This window comes from Microcaecilia unicolor, chromosome 11 (genome assembly GCF_901765095.1).
Source record: "Microcaecilia unicolor chromosome 11, aMicUni1.1, whole genome shotgun sequence".
NCBI lineage: Eukaryota > Metazoa > Chordata > Amphibia > Gymnophiona > Siphonopidae > Microcaecilia > Microcaecilia unicolor.
This window is the reverse complement of record NC_044041.1, coordinates 80,168,444-80,192,644: the sequence shown is the minus strand read 5'-3', so window position 1 is coordinate 80,192,644 and position 24,201 is coordinate 80,168,444. Positions and strand designations below refer to the sequence as shown.

General features: G+C 42.8%; 1 protein-coding gene across 1 annotated transcript in view; it reads left to right on the top strand.

The window, feature by feature from the left end:
• The window catches only part of LOC115480934 (protein unc-13 homolog A-like), a 195,716-nt gene that overhangs the window by 151,300 nt on the left and 20,215 nt on the right, over window positions 1-24,201 (top strand). The window contains 5 exon segments of the mRNA XM_030219919.1: window positions 2,256-2,408; window positions 3,018-3,141; window positions 8,225-8,230; window positions 10,754-10,792; window positions 20,214-20,243. Coding sequence (XP_030075779.1) covers window positions 2,256-2,408; window positions 3,018-3,141; window positions 8,225-8,230; window positions 10,754-10,792; window positions 20,214-20,243 — 352 coding nt within the window.

Genomic DNA, 24,201 nt, shown 5'->3' with positions numbered 1-24,201 from the left:
TCCTGAAATATGCGACCAATGGAGTCTGAAATGTTATGCACTTGTCTCCAGTGGCGTTCCTAGGAGGGGGCGGTCCGACCCGGGTGCACACCGCTGGGGAGGTGCCGCGTGCGCCTGTCTGTCATTCGTTCCATGCTCCCTCTGCCCCGGAACAGTTCCTGTTCCGGGGCAGAGGGAGCATGGAACGAACGACGGACAGGCGCGCGCGGCACCTCCCCAGCGGCATGCACCCGGGCGGGGGATTCTTTCACGGGGGGGGGGGGTGTCCTTTCGCTGGGGGGGGGTAACGCTGCATCCGGGGGGGGGGGCACTGCACCCGGGGGGGGCGCATCGGCGATTCGCCCCGGGTGTCAGCCCCCCTAGGAACTCCATTGGTTGTCTCAAGACACATTTGTAGTATTAAGAGAGCACTTCATCGTTGCAAAGAAGGTCTAGTAGGAAGCAGCCAATGCAACAGGGTCACCTTCAAGCCAAACAAAACAGAATGGGCCTTTCTAAAATAAGTAGCCCAGTGGTATGTAAATGCCAGTAAACACTTTTACGCCTGCTCCGAAGTTGGTGTAACTGGTGTGTGTACTCATGAGTTGTTATGAGACAGATACACTATGAAGCGCTCCAAACACAATAGTCACATCACAAACAGTATCCTATTATGGATGTTTTCAATGTTTAGAGCACTTCAGGACTGAGCATACTGTATCTGTCTCTTAACAGAGGTGTGTGTCCATAGATACAGTTATGTATGTATTGGCTCCTTACAGGGCCCCTGACGAAGGCCACAGTGTCGAAACACAGCCCGTGTTGGGTTTTGGCTGTATGTACCATTGACGAATAAACAATTTAGAATATCAAAACTGACTGTCCTCGGAATTTGTTGTCTTCAAACTTGTGGTTTTGGTGGCTTCCACCCTTTTTGGTTTGTAGCTTTTTGTGGAAGATGTTTTGCTGTTCTTATACATAAAATATACACATACATTGCCACTCTGTCCAAACTTTGCTCCCGGAAACACCTAGACCCAGCACGGCCAGCTTGATACTGGTGCACAATTTTATAAAAAGCCTTTTCTACGTATAAAACAGACTTTACATGAAAACAAACCTTTCTAAGATTCCCTCACGTAAAGTGGAGGATGTTTGTGAGTGTGCACAACAGTTACTTAAAGAAATTTAAGGTAGCCTTAAAAACCCATCTTTTTCCAATGGTTTAGTGTGTTTCTACCTCTGTGGTTTTGTGAGCCTGAGGAGAATACAGTAGCAGCTGTTATGTAGCTCTGTTTTAAATACTCTTGGTATGACTTTTGCTTTCTTATATATTTTTTGGTGTTCTTTTCCTTTTCTTGTGTTTCTAATTGATTATTTTGTAAATCACTTTGATTTATTTGCTAAAAAAGCCGATTCATCAAGTCTGAGTAAACATAAACATATCTGGGTGAAGAGATGTGTACCTGATTTGTGGAGTTCAGGAAAAATCAGAGAAGGGTTCTTATAGTTATAGTTTATTGAATTGCTTAACTGCTCTAGCTGCCTGGGCAGAGCAGAGCAATTTACAAAACTAAAAAACATACAGATAAGGAAAGGAACTAGAAATAGTGATAGGAAAGAAAAACTATCGCACAGAAAAAGGAGGGTGATACAATCACACAGAAGAATAATCAAAGCAGGGGTGATTTGACCTGACCAAGTGGCAGCAACTCCTGGTCAACCTTAATCTCCAAAGGCTTGTCTAAAAGCCAGTCTTTCAAGTTTGCCTTAAAACATTTGAGAGATAGATCACTAAGCAGGGAGAGGGGCAGAGAATTCCAAATGTTGGGAGAGAAGAAGAAGAAAGCACAGTGTCTGGTTGTAGGACTTGGTAGAACAAGGCGGTAGTCATTTAAGGAACGGAGGACCCGTGCAGGAGAATAGGTGATAGTAAGGCGGTAGGTAGTAGGTAGAGTGCCTAATCTAAATGCCTTAAACGTTAGAAGGGCAACTTTGTAAGTGATCCGGTATTCCCCTGGAAGCCAGTGTTGCTGTTTTAGTAAGCGGGATGTGTGATCAAAGCAATGGGCATGGCCTAGTAGTCTGATGGCCATGTTCTGTAGAGTTTGTAGCTTCTTAAAAGCAGAAGGAGGTAATCCTGAGTGAATGTTATTAACAATAGTCAAAATGTGAAATCAAGAAAGAATGAAGAAGTGCGTGAAAGCTATCATGGTGGATAGTCCGTAACTGTTCATTGACATGCTGGTCTCAAGTGGCTATGTGTTTATTTACAGCTTCCAGCCTCACATTAAGGACTGCGTGAAGCAGATGGGGGACATTCTGAGCCAGGTGAAGGGGACAGGCAGTGTTCCTGCCAGTGCCTGCAGCAGTGTGGCACAGGATGCTGACAACGTCCTTCAACCCATCATGGACCTCCTGGACAGCAAGTAGGAGTTGTGTGTAATGTGACAGAGATGGAAGGGAGCATGAGGAATGCTGTGGAGCATGTGAGAAGGAAAATAGGAAGAAAGATTTGGAAAATGCATTTAGAGTATTTTTAAGCTGTGAAGTCAAAACCAGAATTTCTGCAGCATTCATGGTGGTCTTTAGACCCATGTATAGTGCAGCTGTTGAGTTGACACAAAGAGATGCCACCTGCTCACACGACTCTAGAACTAGAACACATAATGGTTACAAGTGAAATTTGCTCCAGTGGACCCAAGCTGACAGCAGAAGCTGAGTGCAGGTCATTTTAAGGTGAGATGATGGGTCGTTCTGTCTCACAGTTCTGTGCTTGTATTCTGTTTCATCCATAGTACAAAACTACCTGCAGGTACCAGATTATACTGATTTGATATTAAGAATGCAAGAATCCGACTAGCCTTTCCTAAGTGCAGCAGGCTTATTCCGGAGCACTAGACCGAGCACCTATAATCCAGTTTTGCTAGGATTATATTTTACACATTCAGGGAATCCTCTCCCACTGGTGTAGTCCTGGAGTACAGGGATTGTGTCTGGGGTCTCTAACTGCATCCTTGCTGTCTGTCCTTTCCCAGCTTAACCCTGTTTGCCAAGATTTGTGAGAAGACTGTTTTGAAGCGGGTACTGAAGGAGCTTTGGAAGCTAGTGATGAACACGATGGAGAAGACCATTGTCCTTCCTCCACTTACCGATCAAACGGTGAGTCATGAGGGGTTAGAAATAGACATGTTGTCTCCTAGAGCGATGGAAAGCAATTCCTCCGTGAAGCTTCTAAGGCAGGTATTTATTTTCATTTCTGTTATTTTATTTGACAGAATTTTTAATCTGCCAATCACAGGGTTCTAGGAAGGAACCAGTAAAATATAGGTATTAAAATACACATACAAATGATAACAAACACAAGACAAATGTAATATAAAAAGTACTTTGGTGAAGGCCAGAATAGAGGACTTCTCCCCCCCCATAAAGTCTGTCTAAACTGAATTTTCCAAGTCTCAAAACCCAACTGTTCCCCATACTAAATCAAAGTCATTTGTGAGAAAACCTAGAGTTTTCCAGGTGAAACAAATCAAGAAATCTGTTCATCCTTTAAAACCCAAACTGAACTGGTTAATTAACAGGGAGGGGTATTTTTTTGTTGTTGTTGCTGGGGTTTTGTTTTTTTGCATTCGTAACCCAGAAGGTGATTACCTTCACATTTCCAGGTTCTTTTAGTGAAAAATGAATTTCTGGAACCCGATAAGTCCTTTGTTTGTTACTCAGAACTAATTTCTATCTAGTAGCATGGATTGAATTATCATATTGTATTAAGCACTGGTGCCAAGGTGCTGGAAGTTAAGATGGTTCTTGTCTCTTTAGATCATCCATGAGTTTAAGAACCTGTTGCTCCCCCTGGATTAAATGTTTTATTTTGGTGAAAGCTAGCTGTAGTTGGGTTCTTTTGTACAGCCATATCCTTTTTGCTGTAGAAAGAGGCTTAAATAACCACCTACTGTAACTTCTTGTAACTGGAAAAGTGATAGTTCAGAGGCATAAAACGATATTGTTGAGAATGGTGCTGAAAATTCAAGATGGGATCAGCATGTTCTGAAGGGCTTGGAGCTTTCTGGTCACCTTTGGTGCAGATTATCATTTACAGGCCTGTCACATAATTCTGTCCGCTCTATACACTTCCAAGATTTTTCTGCAGTGATCCTCATAAGCACTGCATCCTTTATTGGTGTGCGGGCAGGAAAGCAGGCAATCTGTAGATATTGATGATGGAACTATTGTCGCACACACACACTACACAGCTGCCAGATGGACTGGACATCCTGAGCAGTAAACAAACTCTTACTTCACTGTTCTGTTTGGACAGAGAAATCTGGTACAATTAAATTGCGCTTTCATTTTTATCCCTAACTGCTCAGTTTGACATCTCTTCTGGCATCTTTGGTCACTAGACATGTATTTTGTTGTAAAATGATTTCCTGTACTTTCACGATACTGTTGGGTCATGCCATCAAATGCTGCAGAAACCAACCAGCCCAATATTCAAAAGAATTTATGCACTTAGCAGGGTCCACTAAATGTATAAACCTTCTATCCATGAAATCTCAGTAGCACTATACAGATAGGGGACAATTCTATACCTGGGAGTCAAAGATGCAGCGTGTTGAGAGCTAATTCTATTACAGCATTTGAATGCTGGGCAGTGGCGTAGCCACAGGTGGGCCTGGGTGGGCCAGGGCTCAGGCCCACCCAACAGTAGCACATATTTAGTGGTAGCTGGTGGGGATCCCAAGCTCTGCTAGCTGAAGGCTTCCCCCTGATGGTAACGAAAATGCTACTCTCCACGATACCGGCACCTGTGCATGCCTGCTGCAGACTGCCAAGGTGGAAAGAAGCATTTTCCCGCCAGCTGAGATTTTTTTTTGGTGGTGGGGGTGGGGGAGAACACTTGGTGTCCACCTAGTTCTTGCCTAGGCCCGCCCAAAATCTGTTTTATGGCTACGCCCCTGATGCTGGGTGCTCAACATAGCCGGTTAGGTACTGAATATCCATGGTTAGGCACTTAAACCCTATTTAAACAGCCAGTAGCCGTTCCTGACCAGTTAAATAGTTTTGAAAATCGGGAGGAAAGGTTATATAATACTGTCAATTATGCACATAACTGGTAGTATTTAGGTATGAGCATTTACACCAGCCTTTGACAATGTGGAAGTAGTCACCAGTGGTGTAGCTATGGGTGGGCCTGGGTGGACACAGGCCCACCAATTCTTGGCTTAGGACCACCCAGTGGTGGCACCCTTCTCTCTGTCTCTACTCCTCCGGTACTTCAACGGCATCCCCGGCAACTCAGTTTTTCTGCCTGCATAGCCCGCAGGCTTTTCATTCACTGCATCCCACCAGCGATTACTGTAGATTTGCATGATTCATATGGACATGTTTTTGGTTTGTCAAGGAAATTATTGTATTTTTGCATAGATTTTTTATGTTCCCTCTTTTTAAAAGGGTTTCTGTGTTCCCTGACTGATTCAACACAATGATAAACTCATATTGACACACACTCTTATCACTTGGTGTCCAGTTTTGAAATCTGTTTATATGACATAGATTTTTCTTAGACTCCTGAAGTAGGCCTTGGGCCGAAACACAGTGCTGAGTCGAGTCTCCTATCAGTAAAAATTGCTTAATTGAGAACTTGAAGTCTGCTTTACTTATCCCTGAAGTGCCTGATCTATTTCCCACTGTTCCTTTTTCTCCTTGTGTTCTCCATGGGATTTCAGTGTTCCTCCATCTAAGTTGATTTCCTCTGCACGTCTAAAGATAGACACATAAATGCTGTCTTACACTAGTATTTTATAATAGCAATTACACTTGTAATTTGTGCATTGTGGAGCATCCTGGTCTCTAACATTAGGTGATCTGTAGAGAATTACCCCTGTGGTGGCGGCACTCTGTGTATGTGTGTATATATATATATATATATATATATATATATATATATATATATATATATATATATATATATATATATTCAGTGTCATCGCTTCTGCAGATAACAGTGCTGAATGAATATAAAATATTTAAACACCACAGCCAGTGTTTAAAAATAACGCTGACCATGGCATTTGAATATTGACCCATTGGAATTTATGGGAAAAATTGATGCTTCAAGACTGATGCAGGTGGGATAGAGCAACAACAATGTTTTAAGCAATGCAGAGTATTACTTTGCCCAGTTCTCTTACATCATAACATAAAACGTGATATGAGGTTCAGACTGATTTATGACAGTTTCTGAAAACAAAGATTGTTCAGACAATGTTGATATACAGTGAGCATGTGCTATGAGCATTCATAAACCTTTCTAAAGAAACTGAGTTTTGGCATTCAGCTGCAGTGTAAATGCTGATGAGATTATTGTTGAACTGCTCGTGTATGGACTAATGTATATTAGTGGCTTTTGTGATATGATGGTGTTGTACATTACAGCTGCACAGTGGGTTTACTGATGATGGGTGTTGGCTTGGTTGATAGAGTTGGGGTTATTGATAGTGTGGATTGAGAAAGTTGATGATTTACAGTGAATTGATTGTTTGATTATGTACAAGAGATTGATTGGTGATGTTGACCTTATGATATGTGTTGGGTAGATTGATGGGTTGGATGGACTGATTGAGATAAAATTAGTTGTGCTAAATCATTGATGAGAACTTAAGAACTGCCATACTGGGACAGACTAAAAGTCCATCAAATCCAATATTCTGTTTCCAACAGTGGCCAATCCAGGTCACAAGTACCTGGCAAGATCCCAAAATAGTAAAACAGATAAACAGTGGATTTTCCCAAGTCTATCTTAATAATGTCTTATGGACTTTTCTTTCAGGAAATTATCCAAACCTTTTTAAAACTCTGCTAAGCTAACTGCTTATACCACATTCTCTGGCAACGAATTCCAGAGTTTAATTACACATTGAGTGAAGAAAATATTTTCTCCAGTTTGTTTTAAATTTACTACTTAGTAGCTTCATTGTGTGCCCCCTAATGCTAGTATTTTTGGAAAGAGTAAACATGCGATTCATGTCTACCCATTCCACTCCACTCATTATTTTATAGACCTCTATCATATCTCCCGTTATCTGTCTCTTCTCCAAGCTGGAGAGCCCTAGCCGCTGTAGCCTTTTCTCATAGAGAAGTCATCCCACCCCCGTTATCATTTTTGTTGCCCTTCTCTGTACCTTTTCTAATTCCACTATATGTTTTTTGAGATGCGGTGTCCAAAATTGCACAAAGTATTCGAGGTACAATTGCACCATGGAGCGAAACAAAGACATTATAACATTTTTATTTTTGCTATCCATTCCTTCCTAATAATTCCTAACATTCTATTTGATTTCTTTGAGCAGAGGGTTTCAATGTATCACCAACAATGACACCTAGATCCTTTTCCTGGAAGGTGGCTTTTAATATGGAACCTTGCATCACTTAGCTAAAATTTGGCTTCCTCTTTCTCACATTAAACATAATCTAAACATAAGAATGTAAGAATAGCCATACTGGGCTAAACCAATGGTCCATCTAGTCCAGTATCCTGCTTTCAACCGTGGCCAATTAAGTTCACAAGTACCTGACATAGTAAGATTCATGCTGATGATCTCAGGGATAAGCAGTGGCTTTCACCATGTCTGTCTCAATTGCAGACTATGGACTTTTCCTCCAGGAACTTGTCCAAACCTTTTATAAAACCAGATTCACTAACTGCTGATACCAGAGCTTAACTGTTCTTTGAGTGAAAAAATATTTCCTCCCTTTTATTTTAAAAGTATTTCCATGTAAATTCATTGAGTATCCCCCAGTCTTTGTACTTTTTGAAAGAGTAAAAAAACGATTTATATTTACTCATTCTACACCACTCAGTATTTTTTAGTTTGCCATTTGGAGGCTTAGTCCCCCAGTCAAGTTTTCACAATCCTTTTGTGATTTCACAACTTTGAATAACTTGGTGTCCTCAGCAAATTTAATTACCTCACTAGCCAACATGTAAAGGGTTAGAAACCTCCTGGTAGATAAATAACTAGTAGTTTGATATATGAGCTGATAAGCTGTTAGTTAATGTTGTGTTTGAGGCTGAAGGTAAGCCATGTATTGCCAATTTTGAATGGTTGATTGATTCTGGCATGTGTTGATTCCGTGTCCTGGTTTGATATGATAGTTGATGCTAATTGGTGGGTTCATGATGTGCAGTGACACCTCTGTGATGGTTTTTTTAATTGTTCTTTTTTCCCGACAACGGCAGATGATAGTAAGTAAGCTCTCTGTCTGTCTCTCTGTCTGCTATGTTTTGACTCCAGTCAACCAATCCTTGTTATGTGTGGCTGCACGCAATCCCCACACCTGTTTTTTCTCCACGTTACTCCATGGTTTCTCTCAGTTCCTTCCTCCCTGCTCATGTGCTGTGCCCTTCTGTCGCTAAGCTGATTGGGTGGCAGCTTTTAAAAGTCTTTGCAAAGAGTAATTTCCTTTTCCTGCAGATTGTTTCCTGTATTTAGAGTTGTCCAGTGGCACTCTATGAATATTGGGTGGCATTTGTTCCTTGAACCCCCCTGCTTTCTTTCCTGTCTCCGTCAGAAAGAGCAGTAGTGAAGAGAAAATATGGAATATCTCTTAAAATTCCAAAAGCTTTGATGTAAACTTAATCTGATTGCCCAAGAAATGATTCTGTATTGAAGCTGATTTATCATGTATCATGGGCAAGCCTTCATATTTCAGTGCTTTATATCCTATCACTAAGTCCTCCTCAATTTTCAAATGAAGGCTTATTTAATGAAAAGTAGATCTTTGAGTTACAAAGATGTGTCTATGTCATGATTTCCGGGTCATATGGTCTGCAACCCATAACATCATTGGATCCTTTTGCTTTTTTTTTAAGTTGTTGAATTCACAGAATTAAATTTAGAAGATAGGTTTCAGAATGAGCTAGCTGGTCATAGAAGGCCATAGCTGGCTTGATCCAAAGGGAAGAAAAGCATCCCTTTCTTGGTGGGTAAAATGTAGTTAGCTGCATGAAGGAGATGTTCCTTGGGGCATATTTAAGTCAGGTAAGAAAGTTCCACGTGCATAATTGAAGTTTCTCCCCCCTCCCTCCCATTCTTGAGTCCATAGAAATTATAAGTGTGGTCTGCCCAGTGGTTCAGGTGGCAATGTAGAAAGAAAATCTTTTAGACAATTTGAGAACATGCTAAATGGCTGATCTTGCTTGCTTGTGCACTTTTGATACTGAAAGGAGAAGGCTGTACTGTCACCTACAAGACCTCACCTATGTTGAGCCCTACAAGGATACAGCTTAATCAGATCTTTCTAAGCAGAACTTAACAAGTAACCGTTATTTTCTTTGATGGTTCAGCCAGTGGCCTTGTTGCTCCAGAAATAGCATGACAGCCCTACCTGCAGTGATCTGGAGCATCTAGCTCGGATGCAGTGCTTCTTTTTGTTATAGTAATGGGTATCTGGTCTGAGTGCTTCTGCTTCCTGTGGTCCTCCTGTTTACCCACCTGTTAGTGCCTCTGTCTGTCAGCTTTCATCCGGACCTTGTTGTTTTCCTTTGTTTGCCTAATTTGTCTGGACCAAACAAACATGCAGGGTGCAGCATCCTCTCATCTCCCCAAAGGTATTTGTACCCCCTACCACCATTCCCAGTCCGATGGCTGCCTGCACTGTAAGAACTTGTTTCCACTAATGCGCCAAGGTCAGTTTCTACCACTGAATCAGTATATATTTATTTATTTGTATGTTATCAGACTTCTGTACATAACCTGCACCTTCACCTTGGTCTGGTTGCATTTGTGTATATGGTCATATTTGCAAGGGAGGGACACAACGGAGGGACAGGCGCAGGTAGCGTATGCAAATCACTGCTGCTGCTGTTGACCTCTGGGCAGTACACATTCTAAGGTAGACCAGAGAGGGGGGAGGGAGGTTTCAGTGAGATGGGAGCTGCTGGCTGCAGGTGGGGAAGGGGCAGTTGCTGGATTGAGGGGTAGAATAGAGGGAGAGAGAAAAGGTTGACAGATGAACAGTTCCTTACACCTCTTGCACACTCACACACACTCATGCACTCAGATACACGACACCTGTTCACCTAATTGCCATTCTACTGGAGGAGGGGGAGAGGGCACTGAAGCAGCTAATAACTTTGGACCTCCTGTTGGACCCAAAGGCAATAAGGGGGGAAAAAGATGCTTGGCTTGATGTTGGACACTAACCCCCAGATTCAATATATGGTGTCCAAAATTGGGCATCAATCCAGGATGCGCACGCAACTTAATTGGAAAACAGGTCATTAACGAGCAACAACTGGACACTATTGATGTTAATTGGCACCAATTAGGATTTGTGCGCACATCTGGCTGCTCGCTATTCTATAACGCTGGGTGTCGATAGTGCACAACCCAAAAGGGGGCGAGGCCATGGGAGGGGCATGGGTGGATCAGGGGCATTCCAAAAAGTTGGGCCAGGTGTTCTATGATATGGGGGATCCGCACCCAACTTGTGTTCCAGGATTTACACCAGGTTTCATTTGGCATAAGTCCAGCACCCATAGTTGGGTATGGGAATCTGTTCTAAGCACTATTCTGTGAAGGGAATGTGCCCTCTATAGAATAATGCTTAACGCTGAGTTTTTTCTGGTGCCGAATTTTGAGCACTATTTATAGAATTCCCTCTAAGTGCTCCTTGTGAGTACCTTGGTAGATGAGTCCTGTGTGCGCTCTTGTTCATGTGGCAGTCTTGTATTTGAATTGTTGATCATTGTGGCATGTTTCTACAGGGGACGTTCTTGAGAAACCCCGGCAAAGGACTAGAGAAGGTAATGAGTCCACTTGACTTCATTCTCCTTCAGTGGGAATGTACTGGTTTTACAAGATTGAAAATCCACCCACATTTGTAGGGTAATTCTAAAAGGGGCGTCATACTTTAAGCAGTAAATTATGCACCCCCTTTGAGATATTTTGAACATGTAAAAGCATACGTTACCACCCAACATATGTGTGAAAAATGATCCCTTACAGAATACCGACTAGTTGAAAAGTATGTACCATGACATGATGCATAGATGCCAAGTTACTCAGTTCCAGGCTGGAGATGTTGAGATAGTCCTGCATTTCTGACCACCCCAATCTGGTGGATTATGGGGTTTGCAGCACTGATTTCAATAAACAGGACCAGACACTAAAAATCCCACACTGCTTTGGCATATAAGTTCAAACCCAGGACTGGCCAGAAATTCTCCAGCCTGAAATTGGGTAACTTGACATCTCTGTGTGATGGCGCATACTTTGCTGGTGGCTGTGCACAGGGTTGGAGTTTGGGTGGAATTCACAAGCATGACATGTAAATTATAAACTACTATAAATGACATGCGCCCATGACAAACATTGGTGTGGACATGTACAGCTGCTCTGGAGCTCGTGTGAATGTCCGCTCCTGCCACTTATGCTATTCCATGAGTGCACCTACTCTTCATTATAGAACACTGGCATAAGCTCCAGGACCTTTATATCCTTGGCCTTCCTGTTATAAAATGACCGTCTTAATCAAGTAAACCCAAATGAAGAGTCAAACCAGCACTATGATGAAGATAAAGAGTCAAGGCCCTTGAGTCTTGTGGATTAGCTCACAAGATGATGACTGACTCTTTGGGTGCCGCATATATTCACCTCACACCTGATGGCTAAATAATTAAAACACCAGCTCACAAATGCTCACTTTATGTAATGATGCTGGAATGGACAGCAGAGAGTTAGTATAATACCTTGCCAAAGACCTCAGCAGTGCTAGTCAATGAGGATAACTTGTCTCATCAAGATTTAGGCACGACCATTGTGTCGATGATGGTCCCTAAATCTTGATGAGACAAGTTATTCTCATTGAGTAGCACTGCTGAAGTCTTTGGCGAGGTACATATATTTGTAAAGCCATTTTCTACTCCTCCTTTCTAGTGGTCAAATGAGGAGTTTCAGCCTCGTTTTCTCTAGATATAAGTATGCCTGCATGCATTTACACCTATTAAGTTGTGTGGATTCATTTTTAAGTTAAAATGTTATTAGATTCTTGATATACCACCTTTCTGTGGTACAATCAGAGCAATTTACATATTACATACAGGTACTTATTGTATCCATGCTGGGCTCACAATCTAAGCTTTGTACCTGGCACATTTGAGGGTTAAGTGACTTGTCCAGGTTCACAAGGAGCTGTAGTGGGAAGTAAACCCAGTTTCCCCAGTTCTCAGCCCACTGCGCTAACCATTAGGCTACTCCTCCTCACAAAACACACACACAAGTAAAAACATTTCTGCCCCTACCCTTCTGCCCCCCCCCCCCCAGCAATGCCTCACACTGCAGGGGTGAACTTGTGAACGCACATGCATTATGCAAATGAGTTCACCAGCATAAAGGGTGAGCAATATTGTAAAAGCCCATTCTGTAGGTAATGCACTGTTTTACCCCTGGAAATGGCTTTTTAAATTACCCTTATAATGCCCATATCAAAAAGGGTTTGTCTGTTAATCAAGAGAGAGTGGAACAAACACATTGGCATGCTCAAAGCTGATGCAAAGTAAAAATATCTAGTAAACGGACTTGCTAAGTAATCAAAAAACCCTTGGAATTGTTTGCAAAGAGTGAAGTATTTGCTGATGTTTGAAGTGGGAGTGATGGTATCACTGGGCTGTTATTTGTGGAAACCCAGCTCTGCAGAAATTGTCACCTATGAAGCTCGACCTGTGGAACCAAAATTATATCAGTAAAATGTCATTCTGCAGAAAGTGAGAGCACAGGGTGTATACCATTTAAGAGACAGGAACCCTCTTTGAGAAGAACTGGTCTGAAACAGTGGTGTAAGCAGATAATCTGGGCCCCTCAGGCATAATGACTGTGATGGACCCTGTGTTCCAGGGTTCAACTAATTTTTGTTTTTTCTTATGATGGAGGTGGAGGGTTTGGCAGAATAAGACAGGAAGGTGTTAGGGTTAAGTGCTGCTCACCCCAGCCATTGTCTTTCTACACCCTTTCCTCCAGTGGCATACATATCATCTCCTCCCCAAATCAATGGGAGCATAGACGGTACTGCCAGCCCACATCGTACTTGGCCATATGATGGGAGTTGCCTTAATTGTTGCATAGGGCCAGGCTCAAGTGCCTGTGCTCCATTTATTTATTTATTGGGATTTATTAGCCACCTTTATGAGGAAATTCTAGCCAAGTTGGTGTACAGCAGGTACAGTTTAATATAAAGCTTACAGATTAGTTAACAGCATAACAATAGTAAAATGACCAAATGTAAGCATAAATATAAACTTGGAGATGACAAAATGAAACCTAGAAACAGGACTAACATGATACTGTATCAGAAATATGCACATTTAACAGCATTGAAAAAACAATCATAGAAATATGATAAATGTCACAACAATACAAATGATATCATAATAGGCAGCATGGAAGAACATTCATATAACATAGATACAATACAGCATAATAGCAGTGAAACACCTAGTACACACACATTAGATCATTCAGATAACTTAGATATGATACTCATGATATCTTCTTTCTCCCACTCTGCTCTTCCTTCTTTACTAACAAATGCAAATACACTGTTCACGTCCTTGAAAGCAGAGCAGTGGTTTAACCAGATCTGACATTTTTGGTGGGCCCAGAGTTCACATGGGGGGGCTTCCAAACCACTCCCACCCATAGCCCGGAATCTCCCTTGCCCCTATCCCTCCCAACCGCACCCACATCTCAGCATCTCCCCTGCTCTTCCCAACCTCCCATAGCTCAGCATCTCCCTTCCCACCCCTCCCCCACCCTTCTCTTGTAGATGTTTAAAATAATACAGTTTTTAAAATGTTTACCTGGGCACCAGTAGAGGGATTGAGGGAGAGCTGCTTTGGCTCTGACTTGCACTTCTGCAGAGAGCCTTGCTGCAGTCAGAGCAAAGAAAAGCCTTTGATGAGGCCCTGGCTTTATTTCAGGATGAAGCACAAGACCGAGCCACGCTGCACGCTCCCGGGTCAGGTCCTGGCTCTGGGCAGGTCATGGCACACAGTAAAGTGTAGAGGAGGACAGAGTCGAAGCTTTACTAGTGCACTTCTGCAGGCCATGGAGGCAGGCCTCAGAGCTGCAGTGCTGCTGCAGTGGCAGATCAGGAAACAGTGGTGTATGCAAGGCCTATATAACTGAACAGCGACGGACTGAAGACCCACTTGATACTCCAAGCAGCAGCAGCCATGTATGACAACAATGCTCAGGGAGGCCTAAGGCAATCTGCTGCCTGAGGCAAGGGATGAGATAGTGCACCTAGTGCTCTGTCCCCTAGTGCCCCACCCTGTGTTCCACCCCTTGTGCTATACCCCGATGCCCTACCTATATGCCCCCTTGTGCCCTCCAAGGCACCAGGAATGGGGGGAGGGGTTGACTTATCCTTATAACTACAATCATAGGGGGGGTTCTGATGAGTTAAATGTAAATATTGTCTACATCCATAAAATCCAACCTGCACCGAACAACAGGTGCAGATCAGAACTAAGACGTTTCTCTATGAAATTCACCATATAAAAATATTCTGATTCTCGTCATCTGAGCAATAGCAACATAAAATTTTCCACTACCAGGTAGGTTGTGAAATAATGATAAAAATCCTATATCAACCTGATAAAAATCCTATATCAACATACCTGTAGCAAACATGTCATGCCACAGTAACATTAATCCTATGATTCAAACACTACAAATATTACTGGACCCTTAAACACCAATGCACCTACTATTAGTAAAACAGATTAAGTGGGGCTGCTGCAGATCTCTACACAGAAGCTACATGCAAATGGAATACCACACCTCAGTCACACAACACACACACACACAACATAGATTCTTACCAAATACAGAGCAAAGGGTCACAAATTAGAAGGAGAAATATGAAAACAAAAATTGAACTAGGAACCCCCAAGAAATCAATCTCGGCATGCACTGCAGCACTGGAGAAATAAAAACAGACATATATTCACTCTTGTACTCACAGACACAGTAACATAGAGGGGCATTTTTGAAAGGATGTCAGAAGGGATGGGATGGTTCAGAGTGAGAGAAAGTCCTGGTGCAGGCGCTGGTAGCCTAGGAGTGCTGCTGCCCGGGCAAAGACTAGAGCACAGGTGATTTGAGGGCATACTCCCAGGGGGGGGGGGGGGGGGGGGGGAGGAGCTTTGCCGGGAAGGGAAGTGAGGAAGGGAAGTGCCCTTGGAGGACAGGTAGGAGAATACACATAAACTGACAGGGGGTACATATGCAGCACATGTACCTTGAAGGAATATGCCGCTGCTACAAGCAGCCATGTTTCTGTGTATGGCAGCTTGGATGTATCCTTAGCAGTGAGAACTGGAATAACTGGGCAGACTTCAAAGGGCTCTATCTTTTGTCATCTACTATACTAATAGGGTTCTCATAGGCTAATGTCACCAAGAGGGGCATAATTGAACGAAAACGCCTATCTCCATGGGCGTTTATCTCCGAGAACGGGTCCGTGAAGGGGTGGACCGAACCGTATTTTGGGAAAAAATAGACGCCCATGTTTTATTCAACAATGTGTGAGCTGGGCGTTTTGTTTTTCAGCGATAATGGAAAATGAAAGCGCCCAGCTCAAAAACGAATAAATCCAAGACATTTATTCGTGGGAGGGGCCAGGATTCGTAGTGCACTGGTCCCCCTCACATGCCAGGACATCAACCGGGCACCCTAGGGGGCACTTTTACAAAACCAAAAAAACAGGTAAAAGAGCTCCCAGGTGCATAGCACCCTTCCCTTGTGTGTTGAGCCCCCCAAATCCCCCTCAAAACCCACTGCCCACAAGTCTACACCATTACTATAGCCCTAAGGGGTGAAGGGGGGCACCTACATGTGGGTACAGTGGGTTTGGGGGGGTTGGACGACTAATAAGCATTAAGCAGCACAATTGTAACAGGTAGGGGGGATGGGCCTGGGTCCACCTGCCTGAAGTCCACTGCACCCCCTTACAACTCCTCCAGTGACCTGCATACTGCTGCCAGGGAGCTGGGTATGACATTTGAGGGTGAAAATAAAAAGTTGTGAAACATCATTTTTTTGTGGTGGGAGGGGGTTAGTGACCACTTGGGGAGTCAGGGGAGGTCATCCCCGATTCCCTCCAGTGGTCATCTGGTCATTTAGGGCACTTTTTGGGGCCTTATTCGTGAAAAAACAGGGTCCAGGAAAAGTGTCCTAAATTCTAGCTAAAAACGCATACTTTTTTCCCATTATCGGTGAAATGCATCCATCTTTGTTCGGCAGATAGCCACGCCCCAGTTCCGCCTTCGCCACACCTCTGACACGCCCCCATCAACTTTGTCCGCATCCACGACGGAGTGCAGTTGAAAACGTCCAAAAATCGGCTTTCGATTATACCGCTTTATTCATTTTTGTGAGATAAACGTCCATCTCCCGATTTAGGTCGGAACTTGGGCGTTTTTCTCGTTCGATTATAAGCAGGCAAATGGATTAGTTTTGTACCTATCATTACTTCTGTGTGAGGTTGTAAAGTTGGATCAAGTGTGCCCGTAAAACGTGAGCAATAGGAAGGGGGTGGGGTGTCAGGAAGTTATCCTGGGAATAAATTTTAGTAGTAGTTGAGAGTTAACGGGCTATGCCATTCCATAAAATCATTCACGGCGAGGCCCCAGTCTATATGTCAAACCTAATAGACTTACCAACCAGGAACACAAAAAGGTCAGCACGCTCATTCTTGAATCTCCACTGCCCCAGTTGCAAAGGACTTAAATATAAATCAACATATGCATCCAGCTTCTCCTACAAAAGCACGCAACTATGGAATGCACTGCCAAACGTCATAAAAACAATGCACGACTTAACAATCTTCCGAAAATCACTAAAACCCAACCTGTTCAGAAAGGCATACCACCATGATCCATCCTAAATACTAGGCAACGAAACTCCACCAAAATCAGACAAAAAACGAATTCTTTACACTTGACTGCTTCATTCACTCTGTCACTAATGAACTCTAACGCACTACCACTCTATCTCTCATGCCGGAAACGAACTTTATATACTTGACTGCTTAATTTACTCTATAATTTACTCTATCATGTATGAACTTTAATGCAATACCACTTTGTATTTCTCATCCCGGAAATGGCGATCGCCACTATGTCATAATGTAAGCCACATTGAGCCTGCAAATAGGTGGGAAAATGTGGGATACAAATGCAACAAATAAATAAATAAAACAATTCCTAATTGAGGTTAACAGCATATCTCTTCTTTTGGCTTTGCAATCCACCATTTACTTGTAGCCTGCTATAAAATCCAGGCTGCTTGCTTGTATTTAGCACTTACGTATAATTAACATCGTTAGCTGTTTCTTTCACCGTTCTTTATGCAGCCTACAGTAACATACAAAACATACCTAAAGGTGGGATTTATGCTTAGGAGTAATAATGTGGGAGCAATTAGCTTCTGAATTAAAATTCTGTGGAATAAAAGAGAGCATTATTCCTATGTCATGGCAGTGTGATTTCAAGAGCATGTTAAGTAGGTAGAATGTTGGGGGCTGTAAAACTTGCATTTAAAACTTACATGAGAACTGAATGCTAGGGCTCAGTGGCAGTCCTCTGTGGAAGACCTGGGTTTATTTCTTGGGTGTGAGGACTTCTGCTTCCTGGATCCCTGGCTCTAAAACTCATTACCACAAGATGTGGTAAAAGCAAATGGGGTAGCTGGGTTTAAAACAGGTTTGAATAAGTTCCTGGAGGTGGTCCATAAACCGTTATTAAGGTAAACCTAGGGAAAGTGGCTGGGGGGGGGGGGGGGGTAGGTAACATGGAATTAGGCTACTTATGAGGATTCTGTCAGGTACTTGTGACCTAGATTGTCCACTGTAGGAGACAGGATAATGGGCTTGATGGGCCTTTGATCTGACCCATTAGGGCAATTCTTATGTTCTTATGGATCAGCCAGGGTTGCAGGTACAACAGAGGCAACATTTGCAGCCACTGTTGGAGGGGAAGGAAGTAGCAGTCATCATGCAATGGTGACACTTAGCGGACAGATTTAGGGCTCATGATTATAGGGTTCCAGACTGTTACTGGATTTCTTGGAAAAGGATGCAAAATTATGGGGAAAATCTATGAGTATTTGCATGTGAAAGGCATAGCACTGAATTCTGGCCTTGATTCTGATTGAACTGAAAGCCCAAAAGAGCTCTGCCCTTTCCCCCTCCCCCAAAAAAGCTTGTTAATGCTTTAATTACATTTGACAAATTATGCCCTGACTACATAGTAGACAGATTTCATAACAGCAGTTGCAAAAGAATAGGAAAAACAGGGAGTGATGCCCTTAATACAGAGGGTTAAGGTTAAAACAGTTCTTGTAGAAGTGTATTTTGATTACTTAGTTTGTCCTTTTTTCTCCTTTTGGTGGGTGCTTTTCAAAGCCAATTTTCCAGGTAAAACAGTGCTTTGCCCATAGAACTGAGCTCTTACCTGTTCTGAAAGTAACTAAATAAAAACACATTGGTTCACCACACTTGGGAGGGGGTGGGATCGGGTGGCGATTACAGCAATGCACATAGTTTTGTGTTTGCAAAACTAGATGCATTGTTGTAGTCTGAAAAAGTTCCCACAGACGTAAGAGGTGCCAGTATTTGCGGGTATGGCTTCCTAAGGGAGTTCTGAAAGTCAGGGTATGCACACATGCTTTCTCTATCTTCTTGTCACAACTGGACCACAAAGTTTGCCAGTGGCCAATGAGAGACTGTGCAGAAATGTCTTTGATGAGGCTTCTTGGTTGCAGGGGCTTAACGTTACTGGAGAAGGATGATGGTAGGGGATGTGGAGGAGTTCAGGAAGGAGGAATGATGGAAGTGGATAGAGTGGAAGGGAAAAGGTAAATGGAAGGAAGAGCAAAACTAAACCTGGGGCCGATGCAGTAAGGCTCACAGTAGAGCCTTATGCGGGTGTTTTGAGTGTGTGGCATCAACCATGAATGCAATACTGCGGAATGCAGTAAGTTAATTATATGCAGATTTTATGCATGGAAACTCTGCCTCAAATGTGAGAGGAGTATACTGGACGCATACGCACAAGATGTTATGGTAAGGGTGGCTTCTTGTGCGCGTGTCCAAACCAAAACCAAAAGTGTCAGCACATATTATCGCTTGTTTTCTGTGCCTAAATATGAGACTCCCATAAACTGTCTGCACTTGAAATTTATGAGAGGCTCATTTTTATGCGCAGAACAGGCACCGATATGTGCCTTCACTTTCAGTTTTGTTCTGACACGTGCACATGTTTGCTGCTTACCATCTGCCTTTAAAACTTGCATGGGCTTCCTTCCACTTGCAAAACCAGCGCTTAAATGTGAAGGATTGATAAGAAATCCTCTTCGCAAAGCCTTTCATGAAGCCCCGGACATGGCGAAAATATTCTCATATTGTGCGCTTGTGAAAAATGGGCAGTGTACTTACTCTCTGCACTGCACAGAATACCTTAATTAGCATAGATTTTTATTCAGGCTGCGGCTGTGTTTTACCGCGTAGGCTAACACCTGCACACAATTCCTCTCTGCATTGCTTGGCATTCAACCTGCGGCGGTAACCCTGCAGCTAAGCCCATGGCTGCTTTCTGAATCGGCCCCGTCTTTGTTGCTGCACCACCTACCTTTTCACCTACCAGCTGTCTACTGCTCCTTGTGGATCAGTGTTTATCCAGTTTGAGCAGTGATGGTTTTTGGTCATGGTCCAGTTGTGACAAGAAGATAGTAGGGAATGATTGGAAGACTTCTCACTAGGTGTTTTTTAGCCTGTTTGCCTTTTTCTCAAGGCCAGTGATAACTTTTATTGGACAAGTGAAAAAATTATCCAGAGACCTTCAATGATGTACATGGGCTTTGCAGTCTCCATGGGGAGACAGTCATATCGTACTCATTCATAACCATTATTCTGCTCTGGTCTAGTAAAATGTATCACAATCTGCAGGGGTTTGTATTTTATTTCCTGATATGTTTAAAGGAACTGGGGAAAGACTTTTAAGTGACATGAAGTCACCTGAAGAGGCTTATGAAAAGATTTTGAATGCACACATGTTGGGGGAAGAGGGAGGAATGATGAAAGGGGGTGGAGGGAGGGAGTGGATGTTGGTTCCCACCTTTTTTTTCAAAGTTGTTAAATATATAAACCCATGTTCTTTCCTCCAGAGCAGAGTGAAGCTTCCCTGCCACACAGATGTAAGGATTTGCTATTTTATATATTCTAATGCTGTTCTGTTTCTTGTGCCTCAAATCTTTCTGGGTTTTTTTTATTTTTGGCAGAGGGGGTGTTCTTTATGCTTTCTGTAATTTGCTGACCTTCCTGTGTTTCTCAGTCTCTTCCTTTCAATGGGGGTGGGGGAAACCAATAAAGTTGCATTGTAACCCTTTGCTGTTGATCTTTGTCCCAAACAAAATCTCTTTTTTTTCTGTCTTTACTGTGCCTGGTGTCGCTTACCTGCTTGCATGCTCAATGCTGGATGGGATGAGGTGGAGAGGGAGGGGTGGTAAGGGTGGAGTGCAGGATGACAAAACACTGTGGAAGAGCTGGCTGGAGGTATAAGAGCCAGCTCTGTGGGTGCTGAGCACCCCAATATTGAGCAAGCTTCTTTCCAGGGAGGGGTAATTCGTTATGCGATTGACATCCCCAGTTGTTTTCAAATGTTGGCACCTATGGCTGGCGATGGTATCTTAGGTGACTCCTAAAAGATTAGAAATGGAGGGTGGGGGAAGACTGCACTTTGATAGGCTGTGTAAATGAACTTGAAAGTGATACATCAGGGTGGTTGGATTCATGGTGATTGAAAGCCTGTCTGTGTGTCTCCTTTGTGCTTTGTAAATGTAAAGGATGCTTTTGATTTTAAAAACTGCTTGATAAAGACACTTGCTTCACATTCTGAGATCCTCAGGGCACCTCTTACAATGGAGAGACGGATTTTGAGGACATTAATCCAGTGCACAGCACCAGCTGAGCTTTCAACTCATTGTTGCTCATTCTTGACAGATCTCACTCTGAGCTGTGATTACTTTTTTTTTCTGTGTAAATGCTGGGAGCTAGAGAAACTTTTAAAACTTCCATAAGCTTTCTTAGAAAAAGATCAGTGGGATGGAAGAGAAGCTGCATTTGTGGGGAGAGGTGGGGGGGGGGGCTGCTCTGGACAGGAAGAATAGCGACAGGCAGTTTGCTTATTTTAAATTATAAATGAAACATTTTTTTAAAGCTTCAGAAAATACATAATACATAAAATAGAATTAGACCACAGTGACAGCACCTTGTACTATACCATGAAGAAAGAGACATTGACTTCTGTTTCTCAATTTCAGCAGTAGCTTGGGGCAGATCATTTTGTCCTTTATATGTTTGTTGCTGCAATCCCTACTCTAATCCCCATCAAGGCCTATGGAAGGGTATTAAGTCTTGTGCTCCCTACCCTCAATTTTCTTTCAGAGTCCTGGACACTCCCCCTCCCCCACTCCCCCAAATATAGATAATTAAACCCAACAACTATGATTAGTCCAACCCCCCCCCCCCCCCCCCCCCCCCACACACACACACACAAATGATCCTGTAAAAACTATATAACTGGTCATCAGAGTTGTAAATGCTAAAATTTGTTTTGGTTTTGATTAGTGTAAGTTTATAAAGATTTATCCACATGGAAGCAGACTCATATAAAATTATGTATGGATATATTCGTTATTTGGGCAGAGCTGGGACAGCTTTATAAAATGTGTATGTGTAATCACATAGAGCCCAATATTCAAAGCGAATTAGCTGTCTGCTGACTGGTTAAATTCCTTGGTCAGGGCTAGCTGCTAATATTCAGCGTCACTTAACCAGTGGTTCCAAGTTGTCATTGATGATCTAAGGTTCTGCATCTTTGATGGCACTTTGATGATAGGTGTCTGATCTTTCATCAGCTGGTTGATGAAATGAAGATGTAATCTCTTTTTGAGGGGCAGTACTGTCTTTAGATCCCAATGTAGCCCAAGGATTCTCTGAAGCTAAGGGGTGTCTACTTTTAGATCTAGATCCTTTAAATATTTGGCATGAGCCTCTGCAGGAAATGCTGTCATAACTTCTGGACTGTTAGAGGTGATTTTATGAAGTCTCAGATTGGCCTCTGCCAGCATTGCTTGTGTTCTCTTTAGCAAGTCAATGGCTTCTCCTTTGGTAGTTAAGGACTTCAAACCATCATCTACATAAAAGTCTCTCTCAATGAAGTGTCTGGCATCTGTGCCATATTCTCTTTCTCCTTCTTGGGCTGTTCTTCTAAGCCCAAAGGTTGCTACTGCAGGCGATAGACTATTACCAAAGGTGTGAACTCTCATTGTGCGTTCCATGATTTCCTGGTTGACGTCATTATCACAGTACCACAGGAATCTCAAGTAGTTTCTGTAGTCTAGGTGTACGACAAAGCAGTAGAACATTTGCTGGATATCTGTTGTTATGGTAATAGAGTTCTTTCTGAAGTGAATCAAGACTCCTACTAGACTGTTGATCATGTCAGGCCCAGAAAGCAGCACATTGTTGAGTGAGATTCCTTGAAATTGAGCACTGGAATCAAACACAATCCTGATCTGGCCTGGTTTTTGGGAGTGATACACACCAAAGGTTGGTAAGTACCAACAACCTTCATTATCTTTTAATGGTGGAGCTGACTGCATGGCCATTATCTGGCCTGTTCTGCATGAATGTTTTAAAATGCTGTTTTCTCTCTGGCTTCCTTCTCAGAGTCTGTATGGAGTGAGATGAGAAAGAGCTTGCTCTCTGTTGTTAGGTAGTCATGTTCTGGGTGTCTGGAATGGTTGCAGAGTCGCCTAGCTATTGGATTCATCCTTGTAGAATTCCTTAGTCATAATTCTCAAGAACTCTTTGTCTTCTTTTGAAAGAGTTGGTTTTTTGTCAGACACCAAGTTCCCCAGATGTTCTCCTAAATCTGGTGGAGAGGTATCCTGACAAATGGTTGAGATAGGGTCTGGTTCTTCCCAGCTGTAAACCTCCTTCACATGCAGATGGTTAGGACAAGACTTGAACAAGGTGGTGTGCCCATTTTCCAAGATGCACGTTTTGTAGACATTTATACTTGATCTCAGCCTGTTAAGGCAGACATCGCCTACTATCACCCATCCCAGGGCGAGATGATAAGCATATGGGGCATCATTGACCTGCATGTGACCCTTGAACTCTGATCAATGTTGGTGCATCTTTTCCCAACAAGAGTAAGATCTTGGCATTTGGGTCAAAAGGCTGCAGATACTCAACTATAGGTTGCAGGTGACAATAGTGTTGATCAACCTCTGGTGTAGGAATTTCTTTTTAGTTATCAGGTATGTGATTACAATCAATAAGAGTCAGTAGATGGGTCTTGTTGCTACCAGTCATTGCTTCTATCACTTATCCACTTGCTTTTCTCCCCCTCCTGTGAAGGGAGGAAACCTCTCTTGGTGGTCCTCTTTATACTTGGTGCCTACTGATGACCATTTTTCTCTTATGTCATATGGCAGCTTTGATATAATCTCATTTATGTCCCAAACTGTATCCAAGAAATACAGGCCAGGAAGGTTTGGATCAGCCTTGAGTGCTTTCAGTTCCTGGAGGAGGTCTCCTAATCCCTTTAACATATCATTATCTCTATTTGTCACCTTTGGGTGACTGTTCTTTTCTTCAGTGCTTGTTGGATAGCTTCTGGGCTACCATAGTGCTGGTCAAGTCTTTCCCACATTTCTTTCAAACCTCTCAAGGGTCTTGCAAATATGCATCTGGTAATCTCTTTACACAATTGGATGACTCAGTTCCCAACCACTATCTCATGAGGTTCATCTCTTGCATTGGAGTGAGCTTCATAATTGCCATGGTGTCCTTAAAGTTAGATTTCCATTTTCTATACTTTTCAGGGCAGTCATTGAACTGGGTAAGCCCCATATTCACCATCTTTTTTTGAGCCGAATATGTTGCTAGATCTTTTGTCTCTGAAGGCTCTAGTGTGCTGGCAATAGGTGCCGGTGGCTAGCTGTGTGCTAGGGTTTGTCTGAAGTCAGGCATGGATTGCAGCTGCTCAGGTGGCTCTTGCTTAATCACAGGGTATTTTGCTGGGCATAATTGCTCAATTTTTGTCTGAGCCAAATTTCTGGGTAGTGCCAAAGTCTGTAGTTG